Source organism: Rhinopithecus bieti, unplaced genomic scaffold (assembly GCF_001698545.2).
Source record: "Rhinopithecus bieti isolate Rb0 unplaced genomic scaffold, ASM169854v2 scaffold_1014, whole genome shotgun sequence".
Taxonomy (NCBI): domain Eukaryota; kingdom Metazoa; phylum Chordata; class Mammalia; order Primates; family Cercopithecidae; genus Rhinopithecus; species Rhinopithecus bieti.
The window spans coordinates 2,122,848-2,144,288 of record NW_016803499.1 but is presented as its reverse complement, the minus strand read 5'-3'; the positions used below and the strand labels follow the sequence as shown (position 1 = coordinate 2,144,288).

The 21,441-nt window shown below is 44.1% G+C and overlaps 1 protein-coding gene across 17 annotated transcripts in view; it reads right to left on the bottom strand.

Moving 5' to 3' along the window:
- Nucleotides 1–4,731: 4,731 nt before the first annotated feature.
- Nucleotides 4,732–21,441, bottom strand: part of PPP6R3 (protein phosphatase 6 regulatory subunit 3) — a 160,045-nt gene continuing 143,335 nt past the window's right edge. For 7 of the 17 annotated variants that reach the window (XM_017886667.1, XM_017886682.1, XM_017886672.1 and 4 more), the window contains 6 exons: nucleotides 19,470–19,623; nucleotides 17,996–18,102; nucleotides 16,477–16,627; nucleotides 10,472–10,489; nucleotides 10,076–10,195; nucleotides 6,297–7,030 (listed from right to left, as the gene is read on the bottom strand). In XM_017886667.1, the coding sequence (XP_017742156.1) occupies nucleotides 6,979–7,030; nucleotides 10,076–10,195; nucleotides 10,472–10,489; nucleotides 16,477–16,627; nucleotides 17,996–18,102; nucleotides 19,470–19,623 (602 nt within the window). In that variant the 3' untranslated portion in view covers nucleotides 6,297–6,978. Of the gene's footprint in view, nucleotides 7,031–10,075; nucleotides 10,196–10,471; nucleotides 10,490–16,476; nucleotides 16,628–17,995; nucleotides 18,103–19,469; nucleotides 19,624–21,441 lie in introns of all 17 variants that reach the window. The other 10 variants (XM_017886714.1, XM_017886723.1, XM_017886738.1 and 7 more) reach the window with 6 other exon arrangements.

The following is a 21,441-nucleotide window of genomic DNA, read 5'->3' as shown; positions in this document are numbered from 1 at the left end:
TAGAGGAGTGGGTCACCACACTCAGCTGACTTTTGTGTGTTGACTTTGTATCCTGCTGCTCTGCTGAATTCATATATTAGTTCTAATAGTGTGTGTGTGTGTGTGTGTGTGGACACTTTAGGGCTTTCTACATTTTCAAATCATATTATCTGCAAACAGAGATAATTTTGCTCCTTCATTTCCAAATCGAATGCCTTGTATTTCTTTTTCTTCTAAATTTCTCTGGCTAGAACTTAGTGCTTTGTTGAATAGGAGTGGTGAAGGAGGGCAGCCCTGCCTTGTTCTTGTTCTTAGAGGAAAATCTTTGTCTTTCACTAATGAGTAAAATGCTTTGGGTTTTTACGTATAGCTTTTACGTTGACGTAGTTTCCTTCTGTTTCTAGTTTGTGTTGATTTTTTGTTTGTTTTGTTTTGTGACAGGGTCTTGCTCTGTCATGCAGGCTGGAGTGCAGTGGCGTGATCACAGCTCACTGCTGCCTTGACCTTCCTGGCTCAAGCAATCCTCCCACTTCAGCCTCCCAAGTAGCTGGGACCACAGGCACGCACAACCATGCCTGACTAATTTAAAAAAACATTTTTTTTTTGTAGAGACAGGGTCTTGCCACATTCCCCAGGCTGGTCTCGAACTCCCGGGCTCACGTACTCTAGTTGTAAAACGCTTAAAGCCAGTTTTTAAAAAGCCCAACTTTTATCATTGTTGGCAGGATGTGCGTTCCAGTAAAATTACCTTTACAGCTAGAAACAGACGACCCTTTCCTTACATTTCTAATTGTTTTGTTCCACTACTGTATTTATAGTTTGATGAAGAGCATCTTACCCCTGCACAGTGCTTTTAAACTCTGCTTTGCCCGATATGAATACTCTTATTTTCTGCTCGTACCCTATTTTTCCATCCACTTATTTTCAGCCTGTCACTTTTATGATGATTACATCAACAGCATATTCCTGGGTTCTAGTTTCAACCCCAATCTGACCACCTGTCTTCTAAAGAGAAAAAACAGATTTAGTGTAACAACCTATTTCTTGGTTTGTTTAGGAAAGACGGGGTTTAGGGAAACTTCCTCCTACTCCTGACACCAAAGTTCAGAAATAAGTGAGAATTAGGGCTTGAAAGACAAATGGGGGAAAAAAAACTTCTTAGTTTGGCTTTTAAATTTGTATCACTTTTTTATAGAGATGAGGTCTCACTGTGTTGCCCAGCTGGTCTCGAACTCCTGGGCTCAAGCAATCCGCCCGTCTTGGCCTCCCACAGCACTGGGATTACAGGCGTGAGCCACCCTGCCCAGCCTAGAAAGCATTTTTGACTGAACCGAAAATGCAAGTCACCAAAATCTCTCAGCGACGTCACTAAGCTACCATTAGAGTGCAAGTGTGGAGAGGCCAAGGGCACTCCTCTGGTGCCAAGATCCCACAGAGAAACATGAGGCCAGGGCACAAGCACCTCCTCCCAACAGGACCCCGTGACTGGGCCTTTGAACCATTAGACGCAGCCCTGGAGCCGCAGTCAGAGCCTGGCTGTCCCCGAGAAGGGAAGCAGCAGCTGGCGTGGCCTGTTCTCCCATCTTCACACCACTCCCTTCATACAAACCACTGCTTTCTACCTCCTCCTGTGACAAGCGCCTAGCGGGAGTTTTAGTGGAGATAATCGTGCCCCCTTCAGCCCTCCTGAAGTGCCCTCTGGGAAATAAGACACGACAGACAAATGGATTCAACATCCTTTTATTTTTCTTTTTAAAACTAAACGTTGCTTGAGGGGCATGGTTTGGATTAGTTCTCTGACTTCATCCCTGGATTAGAAAAATGTCCCCCTCCCTGGTCGCGGGCAGAGGCCTCCATGAGATGTGTCTAACCCAGGGATGCAGACCTCTCCCTTCAGCAGGGCAGAAAGTCTACTGTGTGGAAGAGAACAATCCGGAATGTGTCCTCTCTATGGGTGGGCAAATCCAGGCTGGAGCCCAGAGCGTGCCCTGCTCCTCAGTCCCTCCTCGGCGGGGTAGGAAAGGCAGTCCCGGGGCCACAGTGCGTGCCACGGGGGGCGTGTTCTCCCTCACAATGCTTTCTATGCTTTACTTTTATTTTCCCTTTTCCATAGGTCTTCTAAAAGATTAAGGGGCAAATCACACACAATCAAATGCATAGGTCTTAAGCGTAGGTTTCGATGAGTTTGGACACATGTATCCACTCACGTAACCACCATCACCAACAAGCTGCGGAAGATTCCCTCACCCCAGAAGGTGTCCCTGTGCTCTGTCTAGCCAATCCTTCCCTCTTCCCTACCAGGCAAAAACACTACTCAAATTTCTATCAATTAGTTTGGTCAGTTTTAGAGCTTCGTATAGACGCTTACATATCTTACTTCTTTCGCTTAACACATTTATTTACTTACTTTACTTTTGAGACAGGCTCTCACTCTGTCACCCAGGCTGGAGCGCAGTGGCAAGATCTCAGTTCATGGTAACCTCTGCCTCCTGGGTTCAAGTGATTCTCGTGCCTCATCCTCCTGAGTAGCTGGGATTACAGGCATGCACCACCACGCTGGGCTAATTTTTGTTAAAATTTTATTAGGGACGGGTTTTCGCCATGTTGGCCAGGTTAGTCTTGAACTCCTGGCCTCAAGTGATCTGCCTGCCTTGACCTCCCAAAGTGCTGGGACTACAGGCGTGAGCCACCATGCCCAGCCTTTAACATGTTTTTGAGATGTCTCTACATGGCTGCATTCATCACGGTTCACCCCCATTGGTTACTGAGTAGAAGTCCATCGTATGACTACACCAGAATCTGCGTATCCACCTTTGTTGTTAGACATATTATGAATAAAGTGACAATAAACATCCTTGTACAAATCATCTGTGGACATATATTTGCACTGAGTATCTAGGAGAAATTTATGTCTAATTTTTTAAAACCCCCAAACCAAAACATGAATTTGCCCGCTGGTTTTCTAAACTGGATGTATTATTTCAGACAGCAGTAGGTGAGTTCTAGCAGCTGCACCTTCTCATTACTATTTGGTGATGTCTTTTTCATGTGAACACTAATACATGGAAAATGGGACCTTTTTTGTGATTCTAACTTGCCCTCCCTAGGCAGATGATGTTGAACAACTTTCCATGTTCTTATTGGACACTCATGTATACACAGGTCCCTGACTTAAGATGGTTCGATTTCAGGTTTTTGGACTTTACGATGGTGTGAAAGCATTAAACACTCAGTAGAAGCCACACTCTGAATTCCGATCTTTTCCGGGGCTGCTGATGGATGCGCAGCACGGTGCCCTCCTGCAGTACTGAGCGGTGGCAGGGAGCGGCAGTCATAGGCAGCTGTGCCATCGTGAGGGAAAGCGGCCAGCATGGATCGTAAGTCAGGGAACATCTGTGCCTTCTTCATGAATATGTGTTCAAGTCTCTTGCTCATTTGTTAAATTGGGCTTTTCATCTTAATTTTGATTTGCAGTTTTCTCCCCTATATAGATCCGAGGTCTGAGTCCTCTGTCAGGACAAGTGTGATTTCTTGCGTGGCATTCCACTGCTTGCTTGTCGATTTTCAAGAGCAGAAAATTTTCATGTTGATGGAAACCCAATTTCTTTCTTCTATGGTATGTGCTCTGCATCCGAAGCAGCCTTTGCCCATCCTACATTTTAGATAAATTTTCTTCTAAAACTTCATTGTCTAAGCGCTCATGTTTGAATCTGTAAATCTATTTTGGATGAATTTTTGTGTCTGGCGTGCAGTAGGAATAAAGTTTCATTTCTTTCCATACGAATAGCCAGTTTTATTCACAGACACAGGTGGTGGCCAGATTTGGCACGTGAGATGCAGCTGACCCTGGAAGCTAAAGGACGACACCCATCTGATGAAGATGCTCGGCTTTTCTGAAGGTAAAGGTTTTAAATAATAGGTGGGATTGAAGTGGAAATTTAGAAAAACTAGCAGGTGACATTATGGGGTTAAGTGAGTACAAGTTAGCTAATGTTTACTCAACATTTACCGTAAATAAAAAGCTATTCTAGTCTTTGAACTTGTTCCTATTGTTTCCCCACCTGACAGAAAAAGCTGAGACAAAGACCTGCCTAAGGTCACACCATCATGAGTGGCTGAGTTGGGCTGTGATGAGCCACCTGGCTGGAGAGCTCATGGCCTGGTTACACGATTGCCAGTGAGATGCCTATGGGCTCACGCATGTAGAGGTGTGTGCCCAGACAGCTCAGAGTGAGATGCCTGTGGGCCCACGCATGCGGAGGTGTGTACTCAGTGCCGTGTGAGATGCCTGTGGGCCCAGGCACGCAGGGATGAGTGCGTGCCCAGAAAGCAAAAGGCTGTGCAGAGGACCTGCTAGGAGGTAATGGCTAGAGAACATGTTTTTAAGCAAATAGGTGAAGGGAAAATGCAAAATAAGGAGATATAATAAGCATCGCATCTGAAGAATCATTATGGAGCACCTGAGTGTGACTTGGGCTGGAAGCCAAACAACATAGGTGGAGCATGCTGCACATACAGTTAACCACCTGGAGGTCCAGAGGAACCCTTGGAGCCGTCCCAAGACTGAGCACCAGTGTCAGGCACTGCCTCTTCTGGGCACCTGGGCTACTGCAGTGGGGAGGATGAGCCCCTGATCCCAGAGGCCACTCTGGCACAGTGCAGTGCAGTCTTTCTCACACAGGACCTAGTGTAACACAGGACCTTATGGCAGGACACATCAACCCATTAAAAGCCCAAGCAAGGTACAAGAGATTTCTAGAAACAAAGAATCAGGCTTTATTTTTGTTATTTTGAATACAGGTATTGTATTGTAGACATCTGTTAGTCTCATAATTCATATGGCCGGCACACAGAATTAAAGTAGAAACGAAATGAGGGCACACTCGCTCCTGTCCTTGGCTTGGCCCCTCCAACCTCCAAAAGAACTGTCCTCCCCATCATCACATCCTTTCCCTGCCACGAAAGACAAAACAAAATGCTGCCCCAAAGAAAAGTCCCAGAGGCTCCCTCACTAGCAGCCAGTGGGTGAAGTGAGACACTGTTACCTTGGGTGGGATGGAGAAGCCACCTGGTCCATACCACGGAGGCCATGGTGGGATGGAGAAGCCACCTGGTCCATAACATGGAGGCCACGGTGGGATGCAGAAGCCACCATGTCCATACCACGGAGGCCACATGTGCCACCACTGGAGCCAAACCCTGGCCAGGGCTGGCAAAGCTTGCCACCAGGTGAGACCAGAGCATGTTATCTACCAGCAATTCCTGAAGTCCAACGCCATGCAAGTCAGGTAGTCCTGAGGCAAGCAGGAGGAGCCCTGTCCTCTGGCAGTGCTGATTCCAGAGGAGGCCCGAGGACAGTCTCTTCAGAGAGGAGCTCACCTGGGAAAGTGGGTTCCTCAGGAGGCGTGCAAAGGTCAAGGGAGCCACTCTTGCCACCTGTCCCAGGGCTTACTGCTGACTCCACTGTCCTGTGAGTGCTGGAGTCTCTACACCACTTCAAATGAAAAAGGAAATCAGAAATAAGGCATTAGATGTTTGATTCTTTTATTTCCATATGCAATGTAATGTTTAGGCACGCTGCTTGGGATGCTAGTTCTAAAAAAATTGTTGGCCATTTTCAGAATATCCTTTTGGTTTTAAATACTGGTCAGGAAAACAAATGATGTAAAATACGTGAATAATTTTCTATTACAGAAATGAAAAACTGATTTGCATCTAAAAGTGCAAGAGGTGAAGTAATTTAACCCTTTCACCAGACAATATGGCAATATACAATATATTGCTTCAGCTGTTTGAGAAGGCTATGATGTATTTTTATATTGACATAGAAAATTATAAATTACATTGAATTAGTATCCATAATCACTATATATATACACAAACCAGTTCTAAAAAAATACACTGGTTTAAATTTATGAGTGAAAACCTCACAAGGTACAGTAAACAATTAGCATGCTTCGGTGCCAGATTTTCATTTTTACTTTTAAAATACTAGCCTGTAAAATGAACGCACTCTAATTCCATTAGCAGCACGAGCATTTCCAACTGACTTGCCTAATAGGATTTAGGTCTGTTAAATATGGAGATTGCTCTGAAATGTTCATTGGTGATGCTTGTTAACAAGGTAAATTTTGGTGAATGGGTTAAAAGGCAGATGAACTACCAAACGAAACAAAAAACAAAAACAAAAGCCAAAAGAAAGAAAAAAAAAAAAAAAAAAAACCCCAAACACAAGCCATATACACTCCAAATAGTCTAGTGTTTCACTTGTAGGAATAATCATTTCAAGCAAACAAGACTTGAACAGAACATATGGCTTTACAATAACATCAATTTATCAACTATGATGTAGCAATAAATACTTAATCTCTACCAATAGACTTACATTTTTGATCCATTTTAAACAATACAGAAAACAATTATCAATCGAAAACTGGTTATAAAAAGAACACCTAATATTTCTTATTCAAAATCACTTTTGTAAGTTAGAACAACCAAAATAACACTTAGAGGGCATTTTCATTCTACAACTCCTTGCCAGCCTGGAAGAAAAATGAATTCATAATTTTGTACAAGGTGAAAAATGTATGAAAACCGCCTAATACTTTGGTCACACTAATAATTGTCAAATAGTTATGTTTCAAATACAATAGATCTGTGTATTCACTTTTATAAAACTATTCTTACAGCCATTTTAACTATAGTATTACTACTATTATTACATGGGTGGCAAGATCTTATTTCACAGGCTACCCATTATTTAGAACAATACAATATAAACATACGCAAAAATTCTTGGTATTTGTCAATGTGCAATATTTTTACACTTCTGAATTTCTCTGTACAATGTCTTAGAATCTAGAATATAAAGGTTGCTGGTCCTGATCCCTTGCAGAGTGAGTGCAGCAGTGACAGCTTGGTGGGCTCCAGCTGACCCCTCCAGAGCCCCTGAGTGGTGGCGGTCTGCAGTCCTCAGTCAGCAGCAGCAGACGTCACCCGTCATACAGGGCCATTCACTGAAGTGTCACCCGGTGCGCTTGGCTGGCCAGTCCTAGGGAGCAACAGACAGGCATCAGAGGTAACAGACAGACATCAGAGGTACTTGCAGCAGAAATATGAAAAACAAAACCCGTTTCGCTGAGCTCCCCAAGGGCAGGGACCGCTTATTTTAATATTGTTTTGAACTTAATAGTTTTTAATAAAATGACATGTAAATGAATGGAGATAAAGCTCTAGAAAAATCTGAGTGGCATCTAAGCTTCATCACCAGGTGAGCAGGCATTTGGCAAGGGCTGCAGCAGAGCAAATGCTCTGGGAAAACCGCCCCACCACGGCCTCGAGAAGAGACTAGGTCAGTGGGGTATAAACTGTGGCTTCCAGAGCCTTCAGGAGCTATGTGCTCACCCCCCTTCAAGAACGCTTTTATGTGACCCACACACTGGAATCCACATACTATTTCACTTGGAAACAGGATTCTGCTACTAGGAAAGGTGGGGGGGGGGGGGGGAAATAAAAGAAAAGGTTTGCAAATAAACTACCGGAAAAAAAAGGTCTCCGCTTGAAGAACATGTTCCCGCAAAGCTAATGTTAGGCTCAAAACTGGGAGGGAATAACAGGTGGGACAGTATATAACAAAGTGTCCAGGTTTTGCCTTCCTGCCAAAATTACAACTTGAATATATAACATATTCTGGAAGGCTTAACCAAAATTGTATCAAGCAGACTTGGGAAAGGGTGCTTAGGGCTGTAACTGGGATGCCCACAAGCACTTTTACATTAGCATTCACAATTTACAGCTAGAATGCTTTCCATGCCTTACACCTGCTGGTTATACAGTGAGCCAAGCAGTCAGCTCTGCACACACAATCCACTCTGCTCACTTACATCTGATGGTGGCTCCATGTATGACAGACATAGGAACCGAGACTTCTGGAACCAGACATAACCGGTATATAACCTGCCTTCACTTAACAAACTGAATGATCTTATAAGTAGATTTTTTAGCCCCTCTCAGTTCTGTTTTCTCCTCTGTAAAAAGGGAAAATAACCCTCTCATAACACCCCACAGGGCTTCACTAGTATACATATTAAGTAAGGACATAATGTGTGCAGCATGCTTAGCACACCAGAAGCACAAAGAACATGCTTGATAAAACAGTTGTGAAAAGTGAGATCATGTGGCAATGCAGATCTTTAAGTGTGACAGTAAACAGTGCGCCTGCCAATCCAAGGAACTGCAGTGCATTATCTGGCTGGGACGGGAACCACACAGGGAAGACGGGTGAGCTTCTATCTCCCATGTTGTCATACGTCGCTTTAGAACACGTGCAATCTAGGACGCACTCTAGGTCTGCCCTAATGCCTGCTCCAGTGTCACCTTCTCAGAGATCCTCTCCCCCGCACCCCAGCTTACATGGACCCCTGTCCCTTCTTCGTGGCTTCTTGGCTTCTTCATGAATGTGCCTCCAGTATGCCCCGAGATTACTGGGTGTCCGTGTGCTGCACTGGCCTAGACCAGTGGCCACCACACACAAATGTGTGTCAGATGGAAGAAGGACAGATGGACAAAGGCATGAACCCGAGTGATGCCCCTCTTCTTCCACTGGCTCACCCCACCTTTTCCTCCATCCCTTGGCCCTGCAGGTTCGGGCAGGGCTCTTCAGAGCAGGCATTCCCAGCCACAGGAGAGCAAGTGGTTTCCCCTTACGCAGACAATTCTTCTGTGCTCTGGAAAGTCACGGAAATGACTCCAGAGCTTTGTGCATCCTTATGACAGAAACACCAAGAATGTTCCCCTGAAGCAACTCCCCAAACTGGTATGGACCTGGATGATCTTGCCTCCTAGGCAGTCCTCAATATAAAGGAAATGTATAGGTAGAAATCACAGAGCTGACACAACTGATTGGGAATTAGACCTATAAAGGACCATTAGAAAAACACATTGAAAACCCCAAGAAAAAGAGTGACTTGCCCAATCCTTAGCAGCAGAGTTGAGGTGACTTCCCGGTGCTAGAGGGCCACCCCGCCTCCTCCCCCAAAAGCCTTCACTAGAGCCAACATGCTCAAACAGTTCTTAATTTGTTTTATATGCAAAAAAAAATTTTAATCACAAAAACAAATGCTTTATTTTGGCTACGATTTCCACAGGAGGAACACAAACAGCTTACTACACTGTGAACACAGGATTTTGGACCAACAAAGAGTGCTCCCTGCTGGTTCCCACTGGTTATGCTCTCACACAATCCCAGCAAGATTTTGGGGAGGATGGGGTGGGGGTGGGCGGTTAAAACTTCTCTGAAATAGCTTTAAAGGTCACTTTATTCCTTATGGAAGGAATATACCATCTGAGCTACATGTGCTCACATAAGTTAATTGTGGGAAGTGCTGAACAAAGCTTCCTGTGGACCAGGGGCGTAGCCTCATCTTTGGGCCATGCTCAGTCTTGCTAAGGGCCTGGCATGGGCTCCAGGCGGCTGAGGCTTAGACTGGCCCATCCCTTCAGACCACTGGCTCAGGCTAAGCAAAGAGTGACTAGAAACAAAACATCACATTCCAAGTGACACAGCTCTGAGAGTGGGCATTTCATACTTAAGATTACAGGAAGTCACTTAAACACTAAGAATTATTTAGCTACATGTATGAAATGGCCTCCCGCAAGTTCTCCTTGTGTCACACAGGCAGGACTGTGGGCAAACAGGCACTACGATCTGCTTGTGCCTGGCAGCTGCATGACTTTAGTGGGGCCACTGAGAACTCAAGTCCTGAAGGGGCTCAATGCCACCCTCAGCTCATTACCTCACCAACAAGGGAGAGGAGACCCCTCTGTTCAGAGCCACTTCTAAAAGAGCAAGTGATGTTAAAGAGTCTCTAAAAACTGGTTTTCAGCTTCTGTGCTAAGGAGAGGAACTGCTGTTTCTAAGATCTCAGTTCAGTCGGAATCAGCTCAGTAAGGACTGAGAAAACCCTGTCCTGCCAGGTCAGTGGCCGAAGACTTGAGCACAGCTGTAAACAACCCCTCTAGTCCCCTTCCAACTCCCAGGAAGTAACAGGCAAGGTCGGGGCAGGGCCAGGGTGGGTTTGAGGAGGCGGGTGGTTACCTCTGCTCGGGACTACTGCTGGGAGGTCGGGGCGCGGCACACTTTGCCTCTGCAGTCTCGGGGCTCTCCTCCGCGTCTTTACAAGCAGCATCTTGAGAGGTAGACAGTTTCCCTTCCTCACTGCAGTAAAGAGGATGACAGGCACATCAAACACCCTAGGCACCAGCACCTAGGCACCAGAGGATGAGGTCACATGCAGATGGCTCTGGAGTCATGACTGCCACAGAGGCAAAGCGTCCTGGGACTGAGCATGCGCAGGGTGCATGATCACAGGGACCACAGACAGTGACTGGGGAATCACAAAAGGAAAGGGTTGCACACAAGTGGGAACCAAAAGAGGGACAATGTAATGTGGCTGGCGTCTGATAAAGAATGGTCCCATAACACTGTACATACCGATAGGATTTCAACACTCTGAAGCCCAGTGTGCAAAACAGAAAAAGAAATGTACAAGAGTTTCAGAATACTCCTAGAAATGAGGAATTTGGGGGAATAATATGTCCACGACTGCACGTAAGCAAAACTGCAGACTCGGTGAAGGTGTCAAAGAACCTGTTTGAAGGAATGAGTCTTTAGTTAAAGCACTTTGCTTTTGGGGCGAAGTCCACCATTAAAGCAGCAAGACAGACCCCATCAGCTTGCCGGCTGGAAGTCTCAGTCACATGAGGAGGTCACCGTGATGACTGCACCAGATTTCACCGCTCCTTGAGCTGCCCTCGAACAACGTGTAAGAAGCACAAATGCCACGAGGGAGAAGTGGGGGCCAAGAGCTGACCCTAAGGGCACAGAGCATTTGGAGAAAACGAGACCCAGAAGGATTGTTTTTCCCCCTGAGATGGTTCTTGGTGGAGAAAGACACAAGAGACACTTTCCTCAGCTCTGTGGGCTAGAAATTTAGACTCTGCCCATTCAGTCTGCGAGTCCCCTTTTTACATCATTGAAATGGCACTAATAAGAGTGAAAGGTCAGTTAGAGGTTCCTCGTGGAAAGGTCCATCACTCAGAGCTGATTCTGTTCTGGATTTTGCTTATGAAAAACCTCACTAGGATGTTTTCTTGGGTCATTTCCAGATAGTTCCAAGTAGGAAAATGAGTGAAAATCGTATGATTTAGTGATCATCTGAATTAGCTGGTCCCTTCTTAAGTTACTCTTCTTCATCCCCACTCTCCACTCCTTTCCCTTCAAAGCAACTAATGTGTTTCTAATTCTTTAAAAAATATATAGTCATAACATATGTGTATTCTGAGTCGCTAACTGGGATGGATTCAACCCTACATCTCATTGTATTTACCTCTTAACTCAGCCAGTTGGGGAGACCCACTGTCCCTGCTGACTGTGGCACAGCACCCGTGGCATGCACCTACCACTCTGCGTGGCTTCTCCCAACCACAGCTGCCCTCCACCTCCACACTTCCATGCAGGGTGCTATGACGACCATCACTGTCCATGGCCCCGGCAGACCTGTCTGGGCATTCCTCAGTACTTGACACCCAGGAGTGGAGAGTTGTAGGCCATTTTTCAACCTACAAAAAACCCTGGGCTACTACCCAGAATGACTGCCCCAGTCTGTATTCCTCACCAGCAGGCCACCAGGGCCCCGCAGGCTGCAGCCCACCACCACTCAGCACCATCCACCTTTAATTGCTGCTCACGTAAGAAGAGTATCAAGTGCTATATTGTTATCATTTATAATTCTCTGAGTTTTGAGCATTTTTTTTTAAGCTTTTAAGATTTCTCTATAAACTGTTATCTTTTCCCAATTTTCTGATTTGGGTTTTCTTCTTCTTACTAGTTTACAGGAAGTCCTTGAATATTTAATGTCTCTTGTTGATTTAGCTACTACAGATTTTTTTTTCAGTTTGCCATCAGCCTCTTAATTTTGTCTGCAGCATTTTATCAGCCAGAAATTCTTAACTTTAATATAATCTAACTCAACTCTTTGCATTATAGTTTCTGTTTTTGAAGGCTTTCTGTTTTTTTTTTAAAGAAGTCCTGCCAAGGAAGGAGGCTCACTTGAAGCCAGGAGTTTGAGACCAGTCTGGGCCACAAAAATAAAAAAGTAAACAAACAAAAAAATTAAGCCAGGAGTGGTGGCACACACCTGTAGTTCCAGCTACTTGGGAGGCTGAGGTGGGAGGACTGCTTGAGCTCAGGAGTTGGAGGTTACAGTGAGCTATGATTACACCACTGCATTCCAGCCTGGGCAACAGAGCGAGACCTCGTCTTCAAAAAAAAAATCTAGATTAGATACAGACTGACAGATGATAGATTAGATAGACAGACAGACAGATAGATGACAGACAGATGAGATAGATAGATACAGAAGTCCTTTTCTACCCCCAGGTTAAGAAGACATTCTCTATTTCTTTCATTAACCATCATGAGACTCTGGCCTCCGGCCACATCACTTAACTCTAGTGCCTCAGTTTCCTCACCTGGAAAGCAGGGATAATAATCCCAGTACCTATCTTATAGGGTTCCTAAGAATAATCCAGGAGTTACCACACATGAAGTGTGTAGAGAGCAGGGCCTGGTGCACAGAAAGCACTGCATATGTTTTTCTTATTGTCTCTTAATCCAGCTGGAGCTGTTTTAGGATGTAGATTAGGGAGGATCTCCCCTGACTTTTCCTTTTGGTGAGCCAGCTGTTCCTCTCCCCTCCCATTATTAATCCCTCTATTTCATCACACTGACACCTGGACCCGTTTGGAAGCTAATATCAAAACTGTTCCAATCACTGTGACTTTGCAGTGTGACTGAGTATCTGGCAGGGCAAGTCTCTTTTTCAGTCTTCCCTTTTGGTTACCTCTAAGCAATTTGGGAACCTTTATTTTTCCATACAGGTTTTAGAGTATTAAGTTCCTTCTAAAAATCCAACTGAAATTTGGATTGAGACTGTGTTAAACACTAACTGCAAGATGGCAGGTGTCTTTGCAGCACTAAGCTATGCCATGGTCTCCACCTGTCCAGATTTCTTCAAGTTTTCTCTATAGAGACTTGGGTTAAGATCATTCCTGAATAATGTATATTTTGATGTGTTTTGGAATAATACCTTGCTTTTTATTATAGGTTCTGGTTGCTTACTACTGATGAAGAAAAGACTACTAATTTTAAAACTGATTTCTTAATAGCTTTACTGAATTCTTATTAGTTACAAGTTTGCTACTGACTTAGTTGTAGGTAATCATTACCACCTGCAAAGAACAACAGTTTTATCACTTCTTCCTGATCTTTACCTATAACTCTATTTCCTTTTCCTTCCAGGACTGCCTAACACTGGCAGTGAAAATGGACATCCTTATTTGGTCCTTGTCTTAAAGTGAATGCATCTAAAATTTCCTCATTAGGTGTAAGTTTTGCTGTAGCACTTTGATATTGGTAATTAACTTATACCAAGTTAATGAAATTCATGGCTGGGTGCGGTGAGTCACATCTGTAATCCCAGTACTTTGGGAGGTGGAGGCAGGTGGATTGCTTGAGCTCAGGAGTTTGAGACCAGCCTGGGCAACATGGTGAAACCCCGTCATTACAAAAAAAACCTACAAAAATTAGCTGGGCATGGTGGCGTGTGCCTGTAGTCCTAGTCCTAGCTACTTGGGAGGTTGAGGTGGGAGGATGGCTTGAGACCAGGAGGCAGAGAATAAATTCACTTCTGTTACTGGTTTTCTCAGAGTTTTAATCATATATAGCTATGGAACCTTATCCAAAAAAATCAAATGACTTTCTGTTTAATACCATATATGGAGATTAAACTGACAGATTTCTCTTTGAGCCATCCTTGCCTTCCAGGATAAAACCCTAACTAATCATTATAAATTATTTCTGATACACTGTTGGATCCAGTCAGCAAATACCTTACACAGGATTTTTGCATTCAGTAGCCTGTAAGTGGCATGAACTGATCATTTTCTGTAATTATCTTTATCTGGTTTTGGAATTCAGATTTCACTGCCCTCATAAAATGAGCCAGGCAGGTTTTGTACTTTTTCTATTTTCGCTAACAACTTAAGATAGGAATTAGCAGACTGGTGAGCATGAAACAGCATCTACTTACTACTGTAACTGACAGGTCCCATTTACTCCGGATTTGGTTTGCTCCTTGTTTTCCTCCACAGACAGCTGCTTGTTTGCATCCTTTGTTCATTTAAAAAAATTAGACTATCTCTTATTGATATTACGTTCTTTCTAATATCCTGGCTACTGGTTCTTTACTGGTTGTGGCTTGTCTTTTCATTTTATGTCTTCTGGGTTTTTAGAAATTAAAGTCAAACTTACCAATATTTTCCTTTATGGCTTGGCTTTTTACGGTTAAAAAATGCCTTACACTCAAACTGTAAAGATACTCTATTTTGTTGTCTTCTAAAAGCTGTACAGTTCATGCTTTTCATATTTATGTTGAGACAAAATATCTAATTTTATTTTTCTACTATGTGGATAATCACTATTTATTAGTCCACTCTTTCCTCACTGAATTATAATGGCATTCTAACATGTAACAAGCTAATGTAGTGAAGGGGGTCTCTTTGTAGAATTCTTTGCCAAAGCCACACTATCTCAGTAGCTTTACTAAGTTTTGTTTTTGTTTTTGTTTGAGACAGGGTCTCACTTTGTCTCCCAGGCTGGAGTGCAGCGTGGGACACGACTCACTGCAGCCTCGACCTCAGCACCCCCAAGTAGCTGGGACCACAAGCACACACCACCACACTCTGCTAATTTTTGTATTTTTTGTAGAGACAGGGTTTTGCCATGTTGCCTAGGCTGGTCTCAAACTCCTGGGCTCAAGCAATCTGCCTGCCTAATCCTCCCAAAGTGCTGGGATTATAGGTGCAAGCCACCACACTCAGCCAGCTTTACTAAGTCTTGATATCTAATATGGTGAAGCCCCTCACTTTTTTTCTTTAAAATGTTTTTGGCTATTCCTGGCTCTCTCTGGTCTTCTTTATGACTATTACAATCAGTTTCTCAATTTCCATGAAAGTCTCTATTGGGATTTTGATGGCAGTTTCATTAATTTCATAGACTAACTTGTTCAGAAATTCTAAAGACATCCTCACACTGATAAACATGGTAAATCTTGGTATTTATATTCAGGTCTTCAATATATTCAATGAGGTTTTAAACTGTTTTCCCACAAAGGTCACATTCCTAGTTATAGATAAGGTTTTACATTTTTATTAAAAACAAACAGGCACATATGGAATTATCTTGTAGTGATTTGTAGGATCCAAGTGATTTTTGTATGTCTCTAGTAAACTTGCTAAACTTTTCTATTAATCTTTTCTACAGATTCAATTGGAATTTTTATGTATAAATCACAGTCTATAAACAATGACATTTATCTATTTATTTGGAATGCTGCATTTGCTAAGGCCACCAGCACAGTGCTGAAGACAAATAGCAACTGTAGGTCCCACTTTCTGGTTCTTGTCTTTAAAGAGAATACCTCTAATGCCTCACTGTGAGAATCAAGTCTACTCTAGATTTTCTAGAGATACTTATCAGTTTCACCTGCTTGCTTTCTATTCCTAGGCTGCAAAGAAAATCATGAACAGCTTTAATTTGTAATCAAATGCTTTTCTCATTCTGTCTGTGAATCACTCTGAATAATTTTTACCATGTACACATTAGTGTTTACATTGTCACAACGGAGCACATATCCTTGGTCATGACTTTAAAATACATTGCTATATTTGGTTTGCGAGCTTTTAACTTGGAAGTTTAGAGAATCCACACTCATGTATGAAATCAGTCTCTACAATCAGTTTTCTTCTTTCGCTCCTTGTTGAGTAGTGACTTCGTAAAAAGCTGGGAGGCGTTTCTTCTTGGAATGACTGGAAGGGTCTCTAAGATGAGGACTAAAGCTCTAAGCGCAGGCTTAGCTGTAGTCCTGAAGTTTTGACAGACATTTTCCCCATTATTCTTTCAGTTTTAGGTTTTTGATTTCCATTACAATTCCTTTTTTGAGTTTAGAAGGGAGGCTAATTTCTAGGTGTCACTTTTTTTTAAAGCTATCATTTTGCTACTGGATTTTCATGACTGCATTATGTCCAGAGATAATCATCTGTATGTTACTGAAACCGGTTTTCATGGGCCATGGTCTGTAGCTGCTACACAACCCAATTTCTACTGTGATTAAAGATTTATCACTTCTCATAGTTCTATCAAACTGCCAGATGTAAAATACAGTCTTCTGAACACATTTATGGGGGGAAAGACACTTAGGGGCCTAAACTCCCCATCTTTTCATTAAGATTTCTTGTGTTTAATGGAGACAGTAGAAAGACATCAAGCTAGTATCTGAACATTCATTTGAATCAAATTAAAATTGTAATGTTTGAGGTTTCTGCCCCACCATCCTCCCAATAACCTGAAGCTGCCAGCAGGATCTCACCCCTGGTTACCTTTTGAAGACCGCAGTCTCTGTCTTGGCATCTACAGTGAGGCTGAGCGTTTCCTTCATGCCGCCATTCATCACTGTCTCAGTTACCTTGTCTGTACTTTCTGCATCCTCCTCTCCATCAGAGCTGGCTTCCATGGCCACACTGCCTGGCACTGAAAAGAACACAGCTGATGGTCACACACAGTAAGTCCGAAAAGGAACTGGCACCCCACTACTGTACAAACCCATCTACCCAACGTGACATCTACTGTTTGAAGAAAACAAGAGGGAGATGGCTTCTGCCTGCTGTGCCTGGGCCACATTCTTGATGGGCATGGATTTCTTAAAGGTGCCCACTAAAGAGGGGCTTCACGGGTTTTCTTTACTAGAGACTAGCAAGTCCCCTACATCCCTCCCAGCTCAGCGTCCACCTCCATACACAGCTTCTCCCAGCAGACATTTGTGCCCCTAACTGTTCTAGTCTGGGGCACAGCAGGCAGTTACACATTCTACCCTCTACTTGCTTGTTCTCCTCAGTTGGGCTCTATTTGCTTTTCTTTGTTTTAAAAATTACTTTCTTGTGGTGTTGCTGGTGGAGCATTTCTTTGTTCTCTAATAGGAAGCCATATAGGTGGTAAGCCTGGCCGAGGTGAGGCTTCCTGGATTCAAACATCGACATCACCACTTCCTAGCTGTAGACTACTTGGACAAGGAACCTCATCTATAACCTGAGTTTCCTTATCCAGAAAAGGGGGATCAGTGCACCCACTTACAGAACCACTGAGGAATAAAATGTGGGAATCTGTATCAAATGTTCAGGAGAATGATGAAACCAGCATTAGTTAATGGTTTTATTCCTTTCCCTGGCCCCAGGGAAGAAGGGTTCTCACACCCTCTACCTGCACCTCATTTCTTTTTCTAAGAACTCACTCCTTGCGCCCACCTCAGGATTCATGCCCTCCACATCCTTTCAGTTCCCATCACACTCCCTTTGCTAGCATCCCCCTCCTCCCAAAGCCCTGTCCATCAAGGTGAAAACAGTTCAGGGCCAGTGTAAGGAACACATGTGACTAGGCAGAGTAACAGGAAAACCCACTGTAACTTTGGAGATTCCCAGGACTATTCAATCTGCTTACAGTGGTGAAGTGAAAATAAACAGTCCCATAGCTCTAAACAAACCCAGATACACCCACGTGTTTGAGCAAAGCAAACTCCAAGGAACAACTACACACAGGCTTGGCTGCACACGTCTAATTCCAGTTATATTCACCCTGGGTACTATGGGCTCAGCCCTTCTTTCCTCTAGACTCAGTTTCCTAATCTGCATGCTACATGCCTGGTAACTTAGAGCCCTTACTCTTTCCAGAGTCAGCATGCTGTGCGTCTAGAAGGGCAGGCACAATTTCTTTCATCAGCTGCCTGTGGACATCAGACCTACCATCTCACTTCCTTGGCTCCACTAGCCCCTGAGCCTGAGAGTCAGGTCTGGTTTGGCAAAGCAGCCATGTGACCCTGCCGTGTGCCCAGGCCTCTGCACGTACCTTCTGGCTGTGCTGCCAGAGCAGCCACACTGGGAGTCAGAGGGTCCATAGGTTCAGTGCTGGTTTCCATTTCCACTGGAGAATTACTCCTTAAAGAATCTTTTGTGCTTTCAAAAAAGAGAGACAATTCAGGTATTAGCAGCAGGGAGTGATCCTCAGTTACCCCATGATTCACAATAAGCCTTTACAAATAAGTTTCTGTTAGGAGACATTAGCAACTGTGTGAGAGTCACTGGGTTACCAACTCCAACGACACATGGATCTAAGTGCCAGTAGCTGTTTGAAAGAGCAGATGGGTACGGGCAGGGAAATGTTCTGTTAGGCCAGCAGGGCAGTAAGACAGGGACTCTGTAGAGCATTCTAGATAGGCTCATCATGTCCCAACCTCTCATCCCACCATAATCACTAGGAGTCTCCCAGAGCTTGAACAGTAAAGACATACATCGTACAATGGCAACTGTATTTATTGGGTTGACCGGTTTTACAAAGACCTTTACTTATTTTGAGCCACACTGCCTGGGAGAGACTGGCCCTCTTAATGATATTTGTTGTTGGAATTGTGGAAACATAGTAAAAAACATCAAACGCCTGAGCAGTAAGGGGTGGAGGCGAGGGAGATCATTACACTTCCTCTTTTATCCCTCACTCCCACAAACTCAGAGACGTGCACACAGAGGGTAAAGAGAAGCAAGCTGGCTGCTTCAATCACACCCTCAAGTAACCAAAGGCTCTTATCCTCGGGTTATAAACAGACCAAAAAAAGGAGGAGGTGAAATGTATGTCCTGTACTGAAAAGCAGGGTAGATGAAATAACTCATTATTTTGGAGACATTTTTCACAAATCTCACTTATACCTCTGAGCAGTAACTTAACGCTATTACTACGGTTACTACAAAGCAACGTGGGTTTCAGCCTATTTTTTGCTTTGTCTAAGACAGTAATTGTCAGCCCAAAACAGTTTTTCTTCCTATCTTCTGAGTTACCAATGATTGGGAGCCCTTAATTTACAGCACTGGACTAGCTGCAAGTGAACTGTAAGTTCATATTATCTACTGAATTCAAGATCCACTTTGCATTTTCTTGCCACACCCCACACAGAAGTGCTGTGCCTGTCAGGATTTCTTGGCTTCACCGCATTCCTGTTCTCAATTCTGCCCTGACAGCTCTGTGAAGCCAGAAAAGCCCATGGAGATGCATCTTCTGCTGTATCCTGCTAACTCCCTGGGACTGCATCCTCCCAAGCTACTTTGTTCAAGAACTACTCCCATTTCCAATTAATCCAGGAGGAAAGGAAAGGAAGATGGTGATTGTTTTTCTTACAACACAGAGCTGTGTCAGTATGCTGATGTTTAATCTTTTTGAGGACAGTATATTCAACCTGGCAGTCAAGGTGAAGAACACACGTTAATAGCAAACACCTGACCATTCCCAGGTCCCCCGTGGAAGGGTGCAGAGACAGCACATGTTCACTCACCTCAGGGAAGACGTGAACTCTGAAAAAGAAGCCCAGCCTGTCTCTTTAGTTGGCATTGGCTCCTCTGTGCTCCAGACATCAGATCCCACAGAGTCCAATGGAGCACCGTGGGTAGTTTCCATTGGGACATCAAAGTTAGCTGACCAGTTGGGTGCTAAAAAGAGGGGAGAAATTTTATTTGGAAAACGCTTTAGTTGTTTCATGTACCACAAGGTATTTATCAAAAACACATTAGCAAAAGAGACTGGAGCTGTGGGAGAAAGACAGTCTCACCAATGAGGGCGGGGTGGGCGGGGCACAGCCACCTGGAGGGCACTCTAACAATGCCCCACATTCTCAAACCTCCCATTTCTTTTTTTTTTTTTGAGACCAAGTCTCTTTCTGTCGCCCAGGCTGGAGTGCAGTGGCGCAATCTCTGCTCAGTGCAAGCTCCACCTCCCAGGTTCACACCATTCTCCTGCCTCAGGCTCCTGAGTAGCTGGGACTACAAGTGCCCACTACCACGTCCGGCTAATTTTTTTGTATTTTTAGTAGAGACGGGGTTTCACTGTGTGAGCCGGGATGGTCTTGATCTCCTGACCTCGTGATCTGCCCACCTCAGCCTCCCAAAGTGCTGGGATTACAGGCGTGAGCCACCGCGCCCGGCCTCAAATCTCCCATTTCTAACAACTGTTCCAAAAGAAATACTACACAGAGATTCAAAGCTACATACACAAAGAGGGATTAATGTTAATTTCTTAGTTTTGACAAATGTACCACGGCTATATTCAAACTAGGGGAAGCTAAGTGAAGGATATATGGGGACTTACTATCTTGGCAATGTTTCTATAAATCTAAACTATTCAAAAGTAAAAAGGTTGTTTTTCTAAAAAAAGAACATGTTGGTTTATTCAACTCCAATAAGCTAGAAACAACCTTACTGCTTCCCAGTCCAGGTCTGGCCACCCTTGGCGCACTCTGCGGGCTCACTGCAGTGCGTTGCAGTTAGGCTTCCTAAGTCCTACAGAACCAGGTCTGGCCTCAGGCTGAAGCGGCAGGACTTGCTTGGGCACACCTGCAGTCTGTGGGGCTCTTCGTGTTATGCTGCCTGCTGGCCAAGTTTGGGTCTAATCTGCAGGTCTCTCTTTAAATGTCACCTCCTCAGACATGTGTCTCTTCTGATGAAGTCAGGTCTCTGTGGATCTACTCTAACTGCACACCATGCTTTTCCTTCAGAGTGCTGAATCCTCCATTCCTTGCTGGGGACAAGCCGGATGTGGGAACCACTGCATTCCATCAGGGATATTACCATAATTAGGAATCTCCAGGTTGCAAGAAGGAATGCTAGGGAACCTGGTATAAGTTATGTAAGGGCTTATCCCAGACACAACTGACTAAGAAGTACCTGTGTAGAATAGAAATGTTCTGATTTTAAAGACAGGCTTGACTGTGACTTTGAGCAAGCTATTTGACTTCATCTGTTCAATTTCATAATGACTATTCACTTAGCAAAAATCAAAGGAAGGCCTGCATAGAGGAGGTATTTAATTAGGGTGCGCTCCATGCTTCTTGCCCACTTACCTGTGTGAGTGTCGTAGGGCTCCACTGACACTAAGAAGGAATAAATGCTTAAATGTTTGAAAATCTCACCTGAAACCTCCGAAAAGTCAACTTGACAGATATTTGTGCCTGCCCACTGTAAGCAAGGCTCTGGAACCATTCCACCTGAGTTCCACTCTACAACTAAATTGTATTACATACAAATGACTTTTCTGTTGTTATCTCTTTGATCATCTCTTTGAGGAGATTAGCTCCTCAGAGTCCATGTTAACATTTTAAACCATTCTGAATGTCCACAAAACCTCCAAAAGAAGCCACAGAGACTGGTGAAATGGCAGAGGCTCTGGGGCAGCCCTGTAGCCCTGAGAGAGAATCTTCCCCAACCCTACCCACTTGTGCCTCCAGAGATCTGAAGATGCAAAAGCAGTCTTTC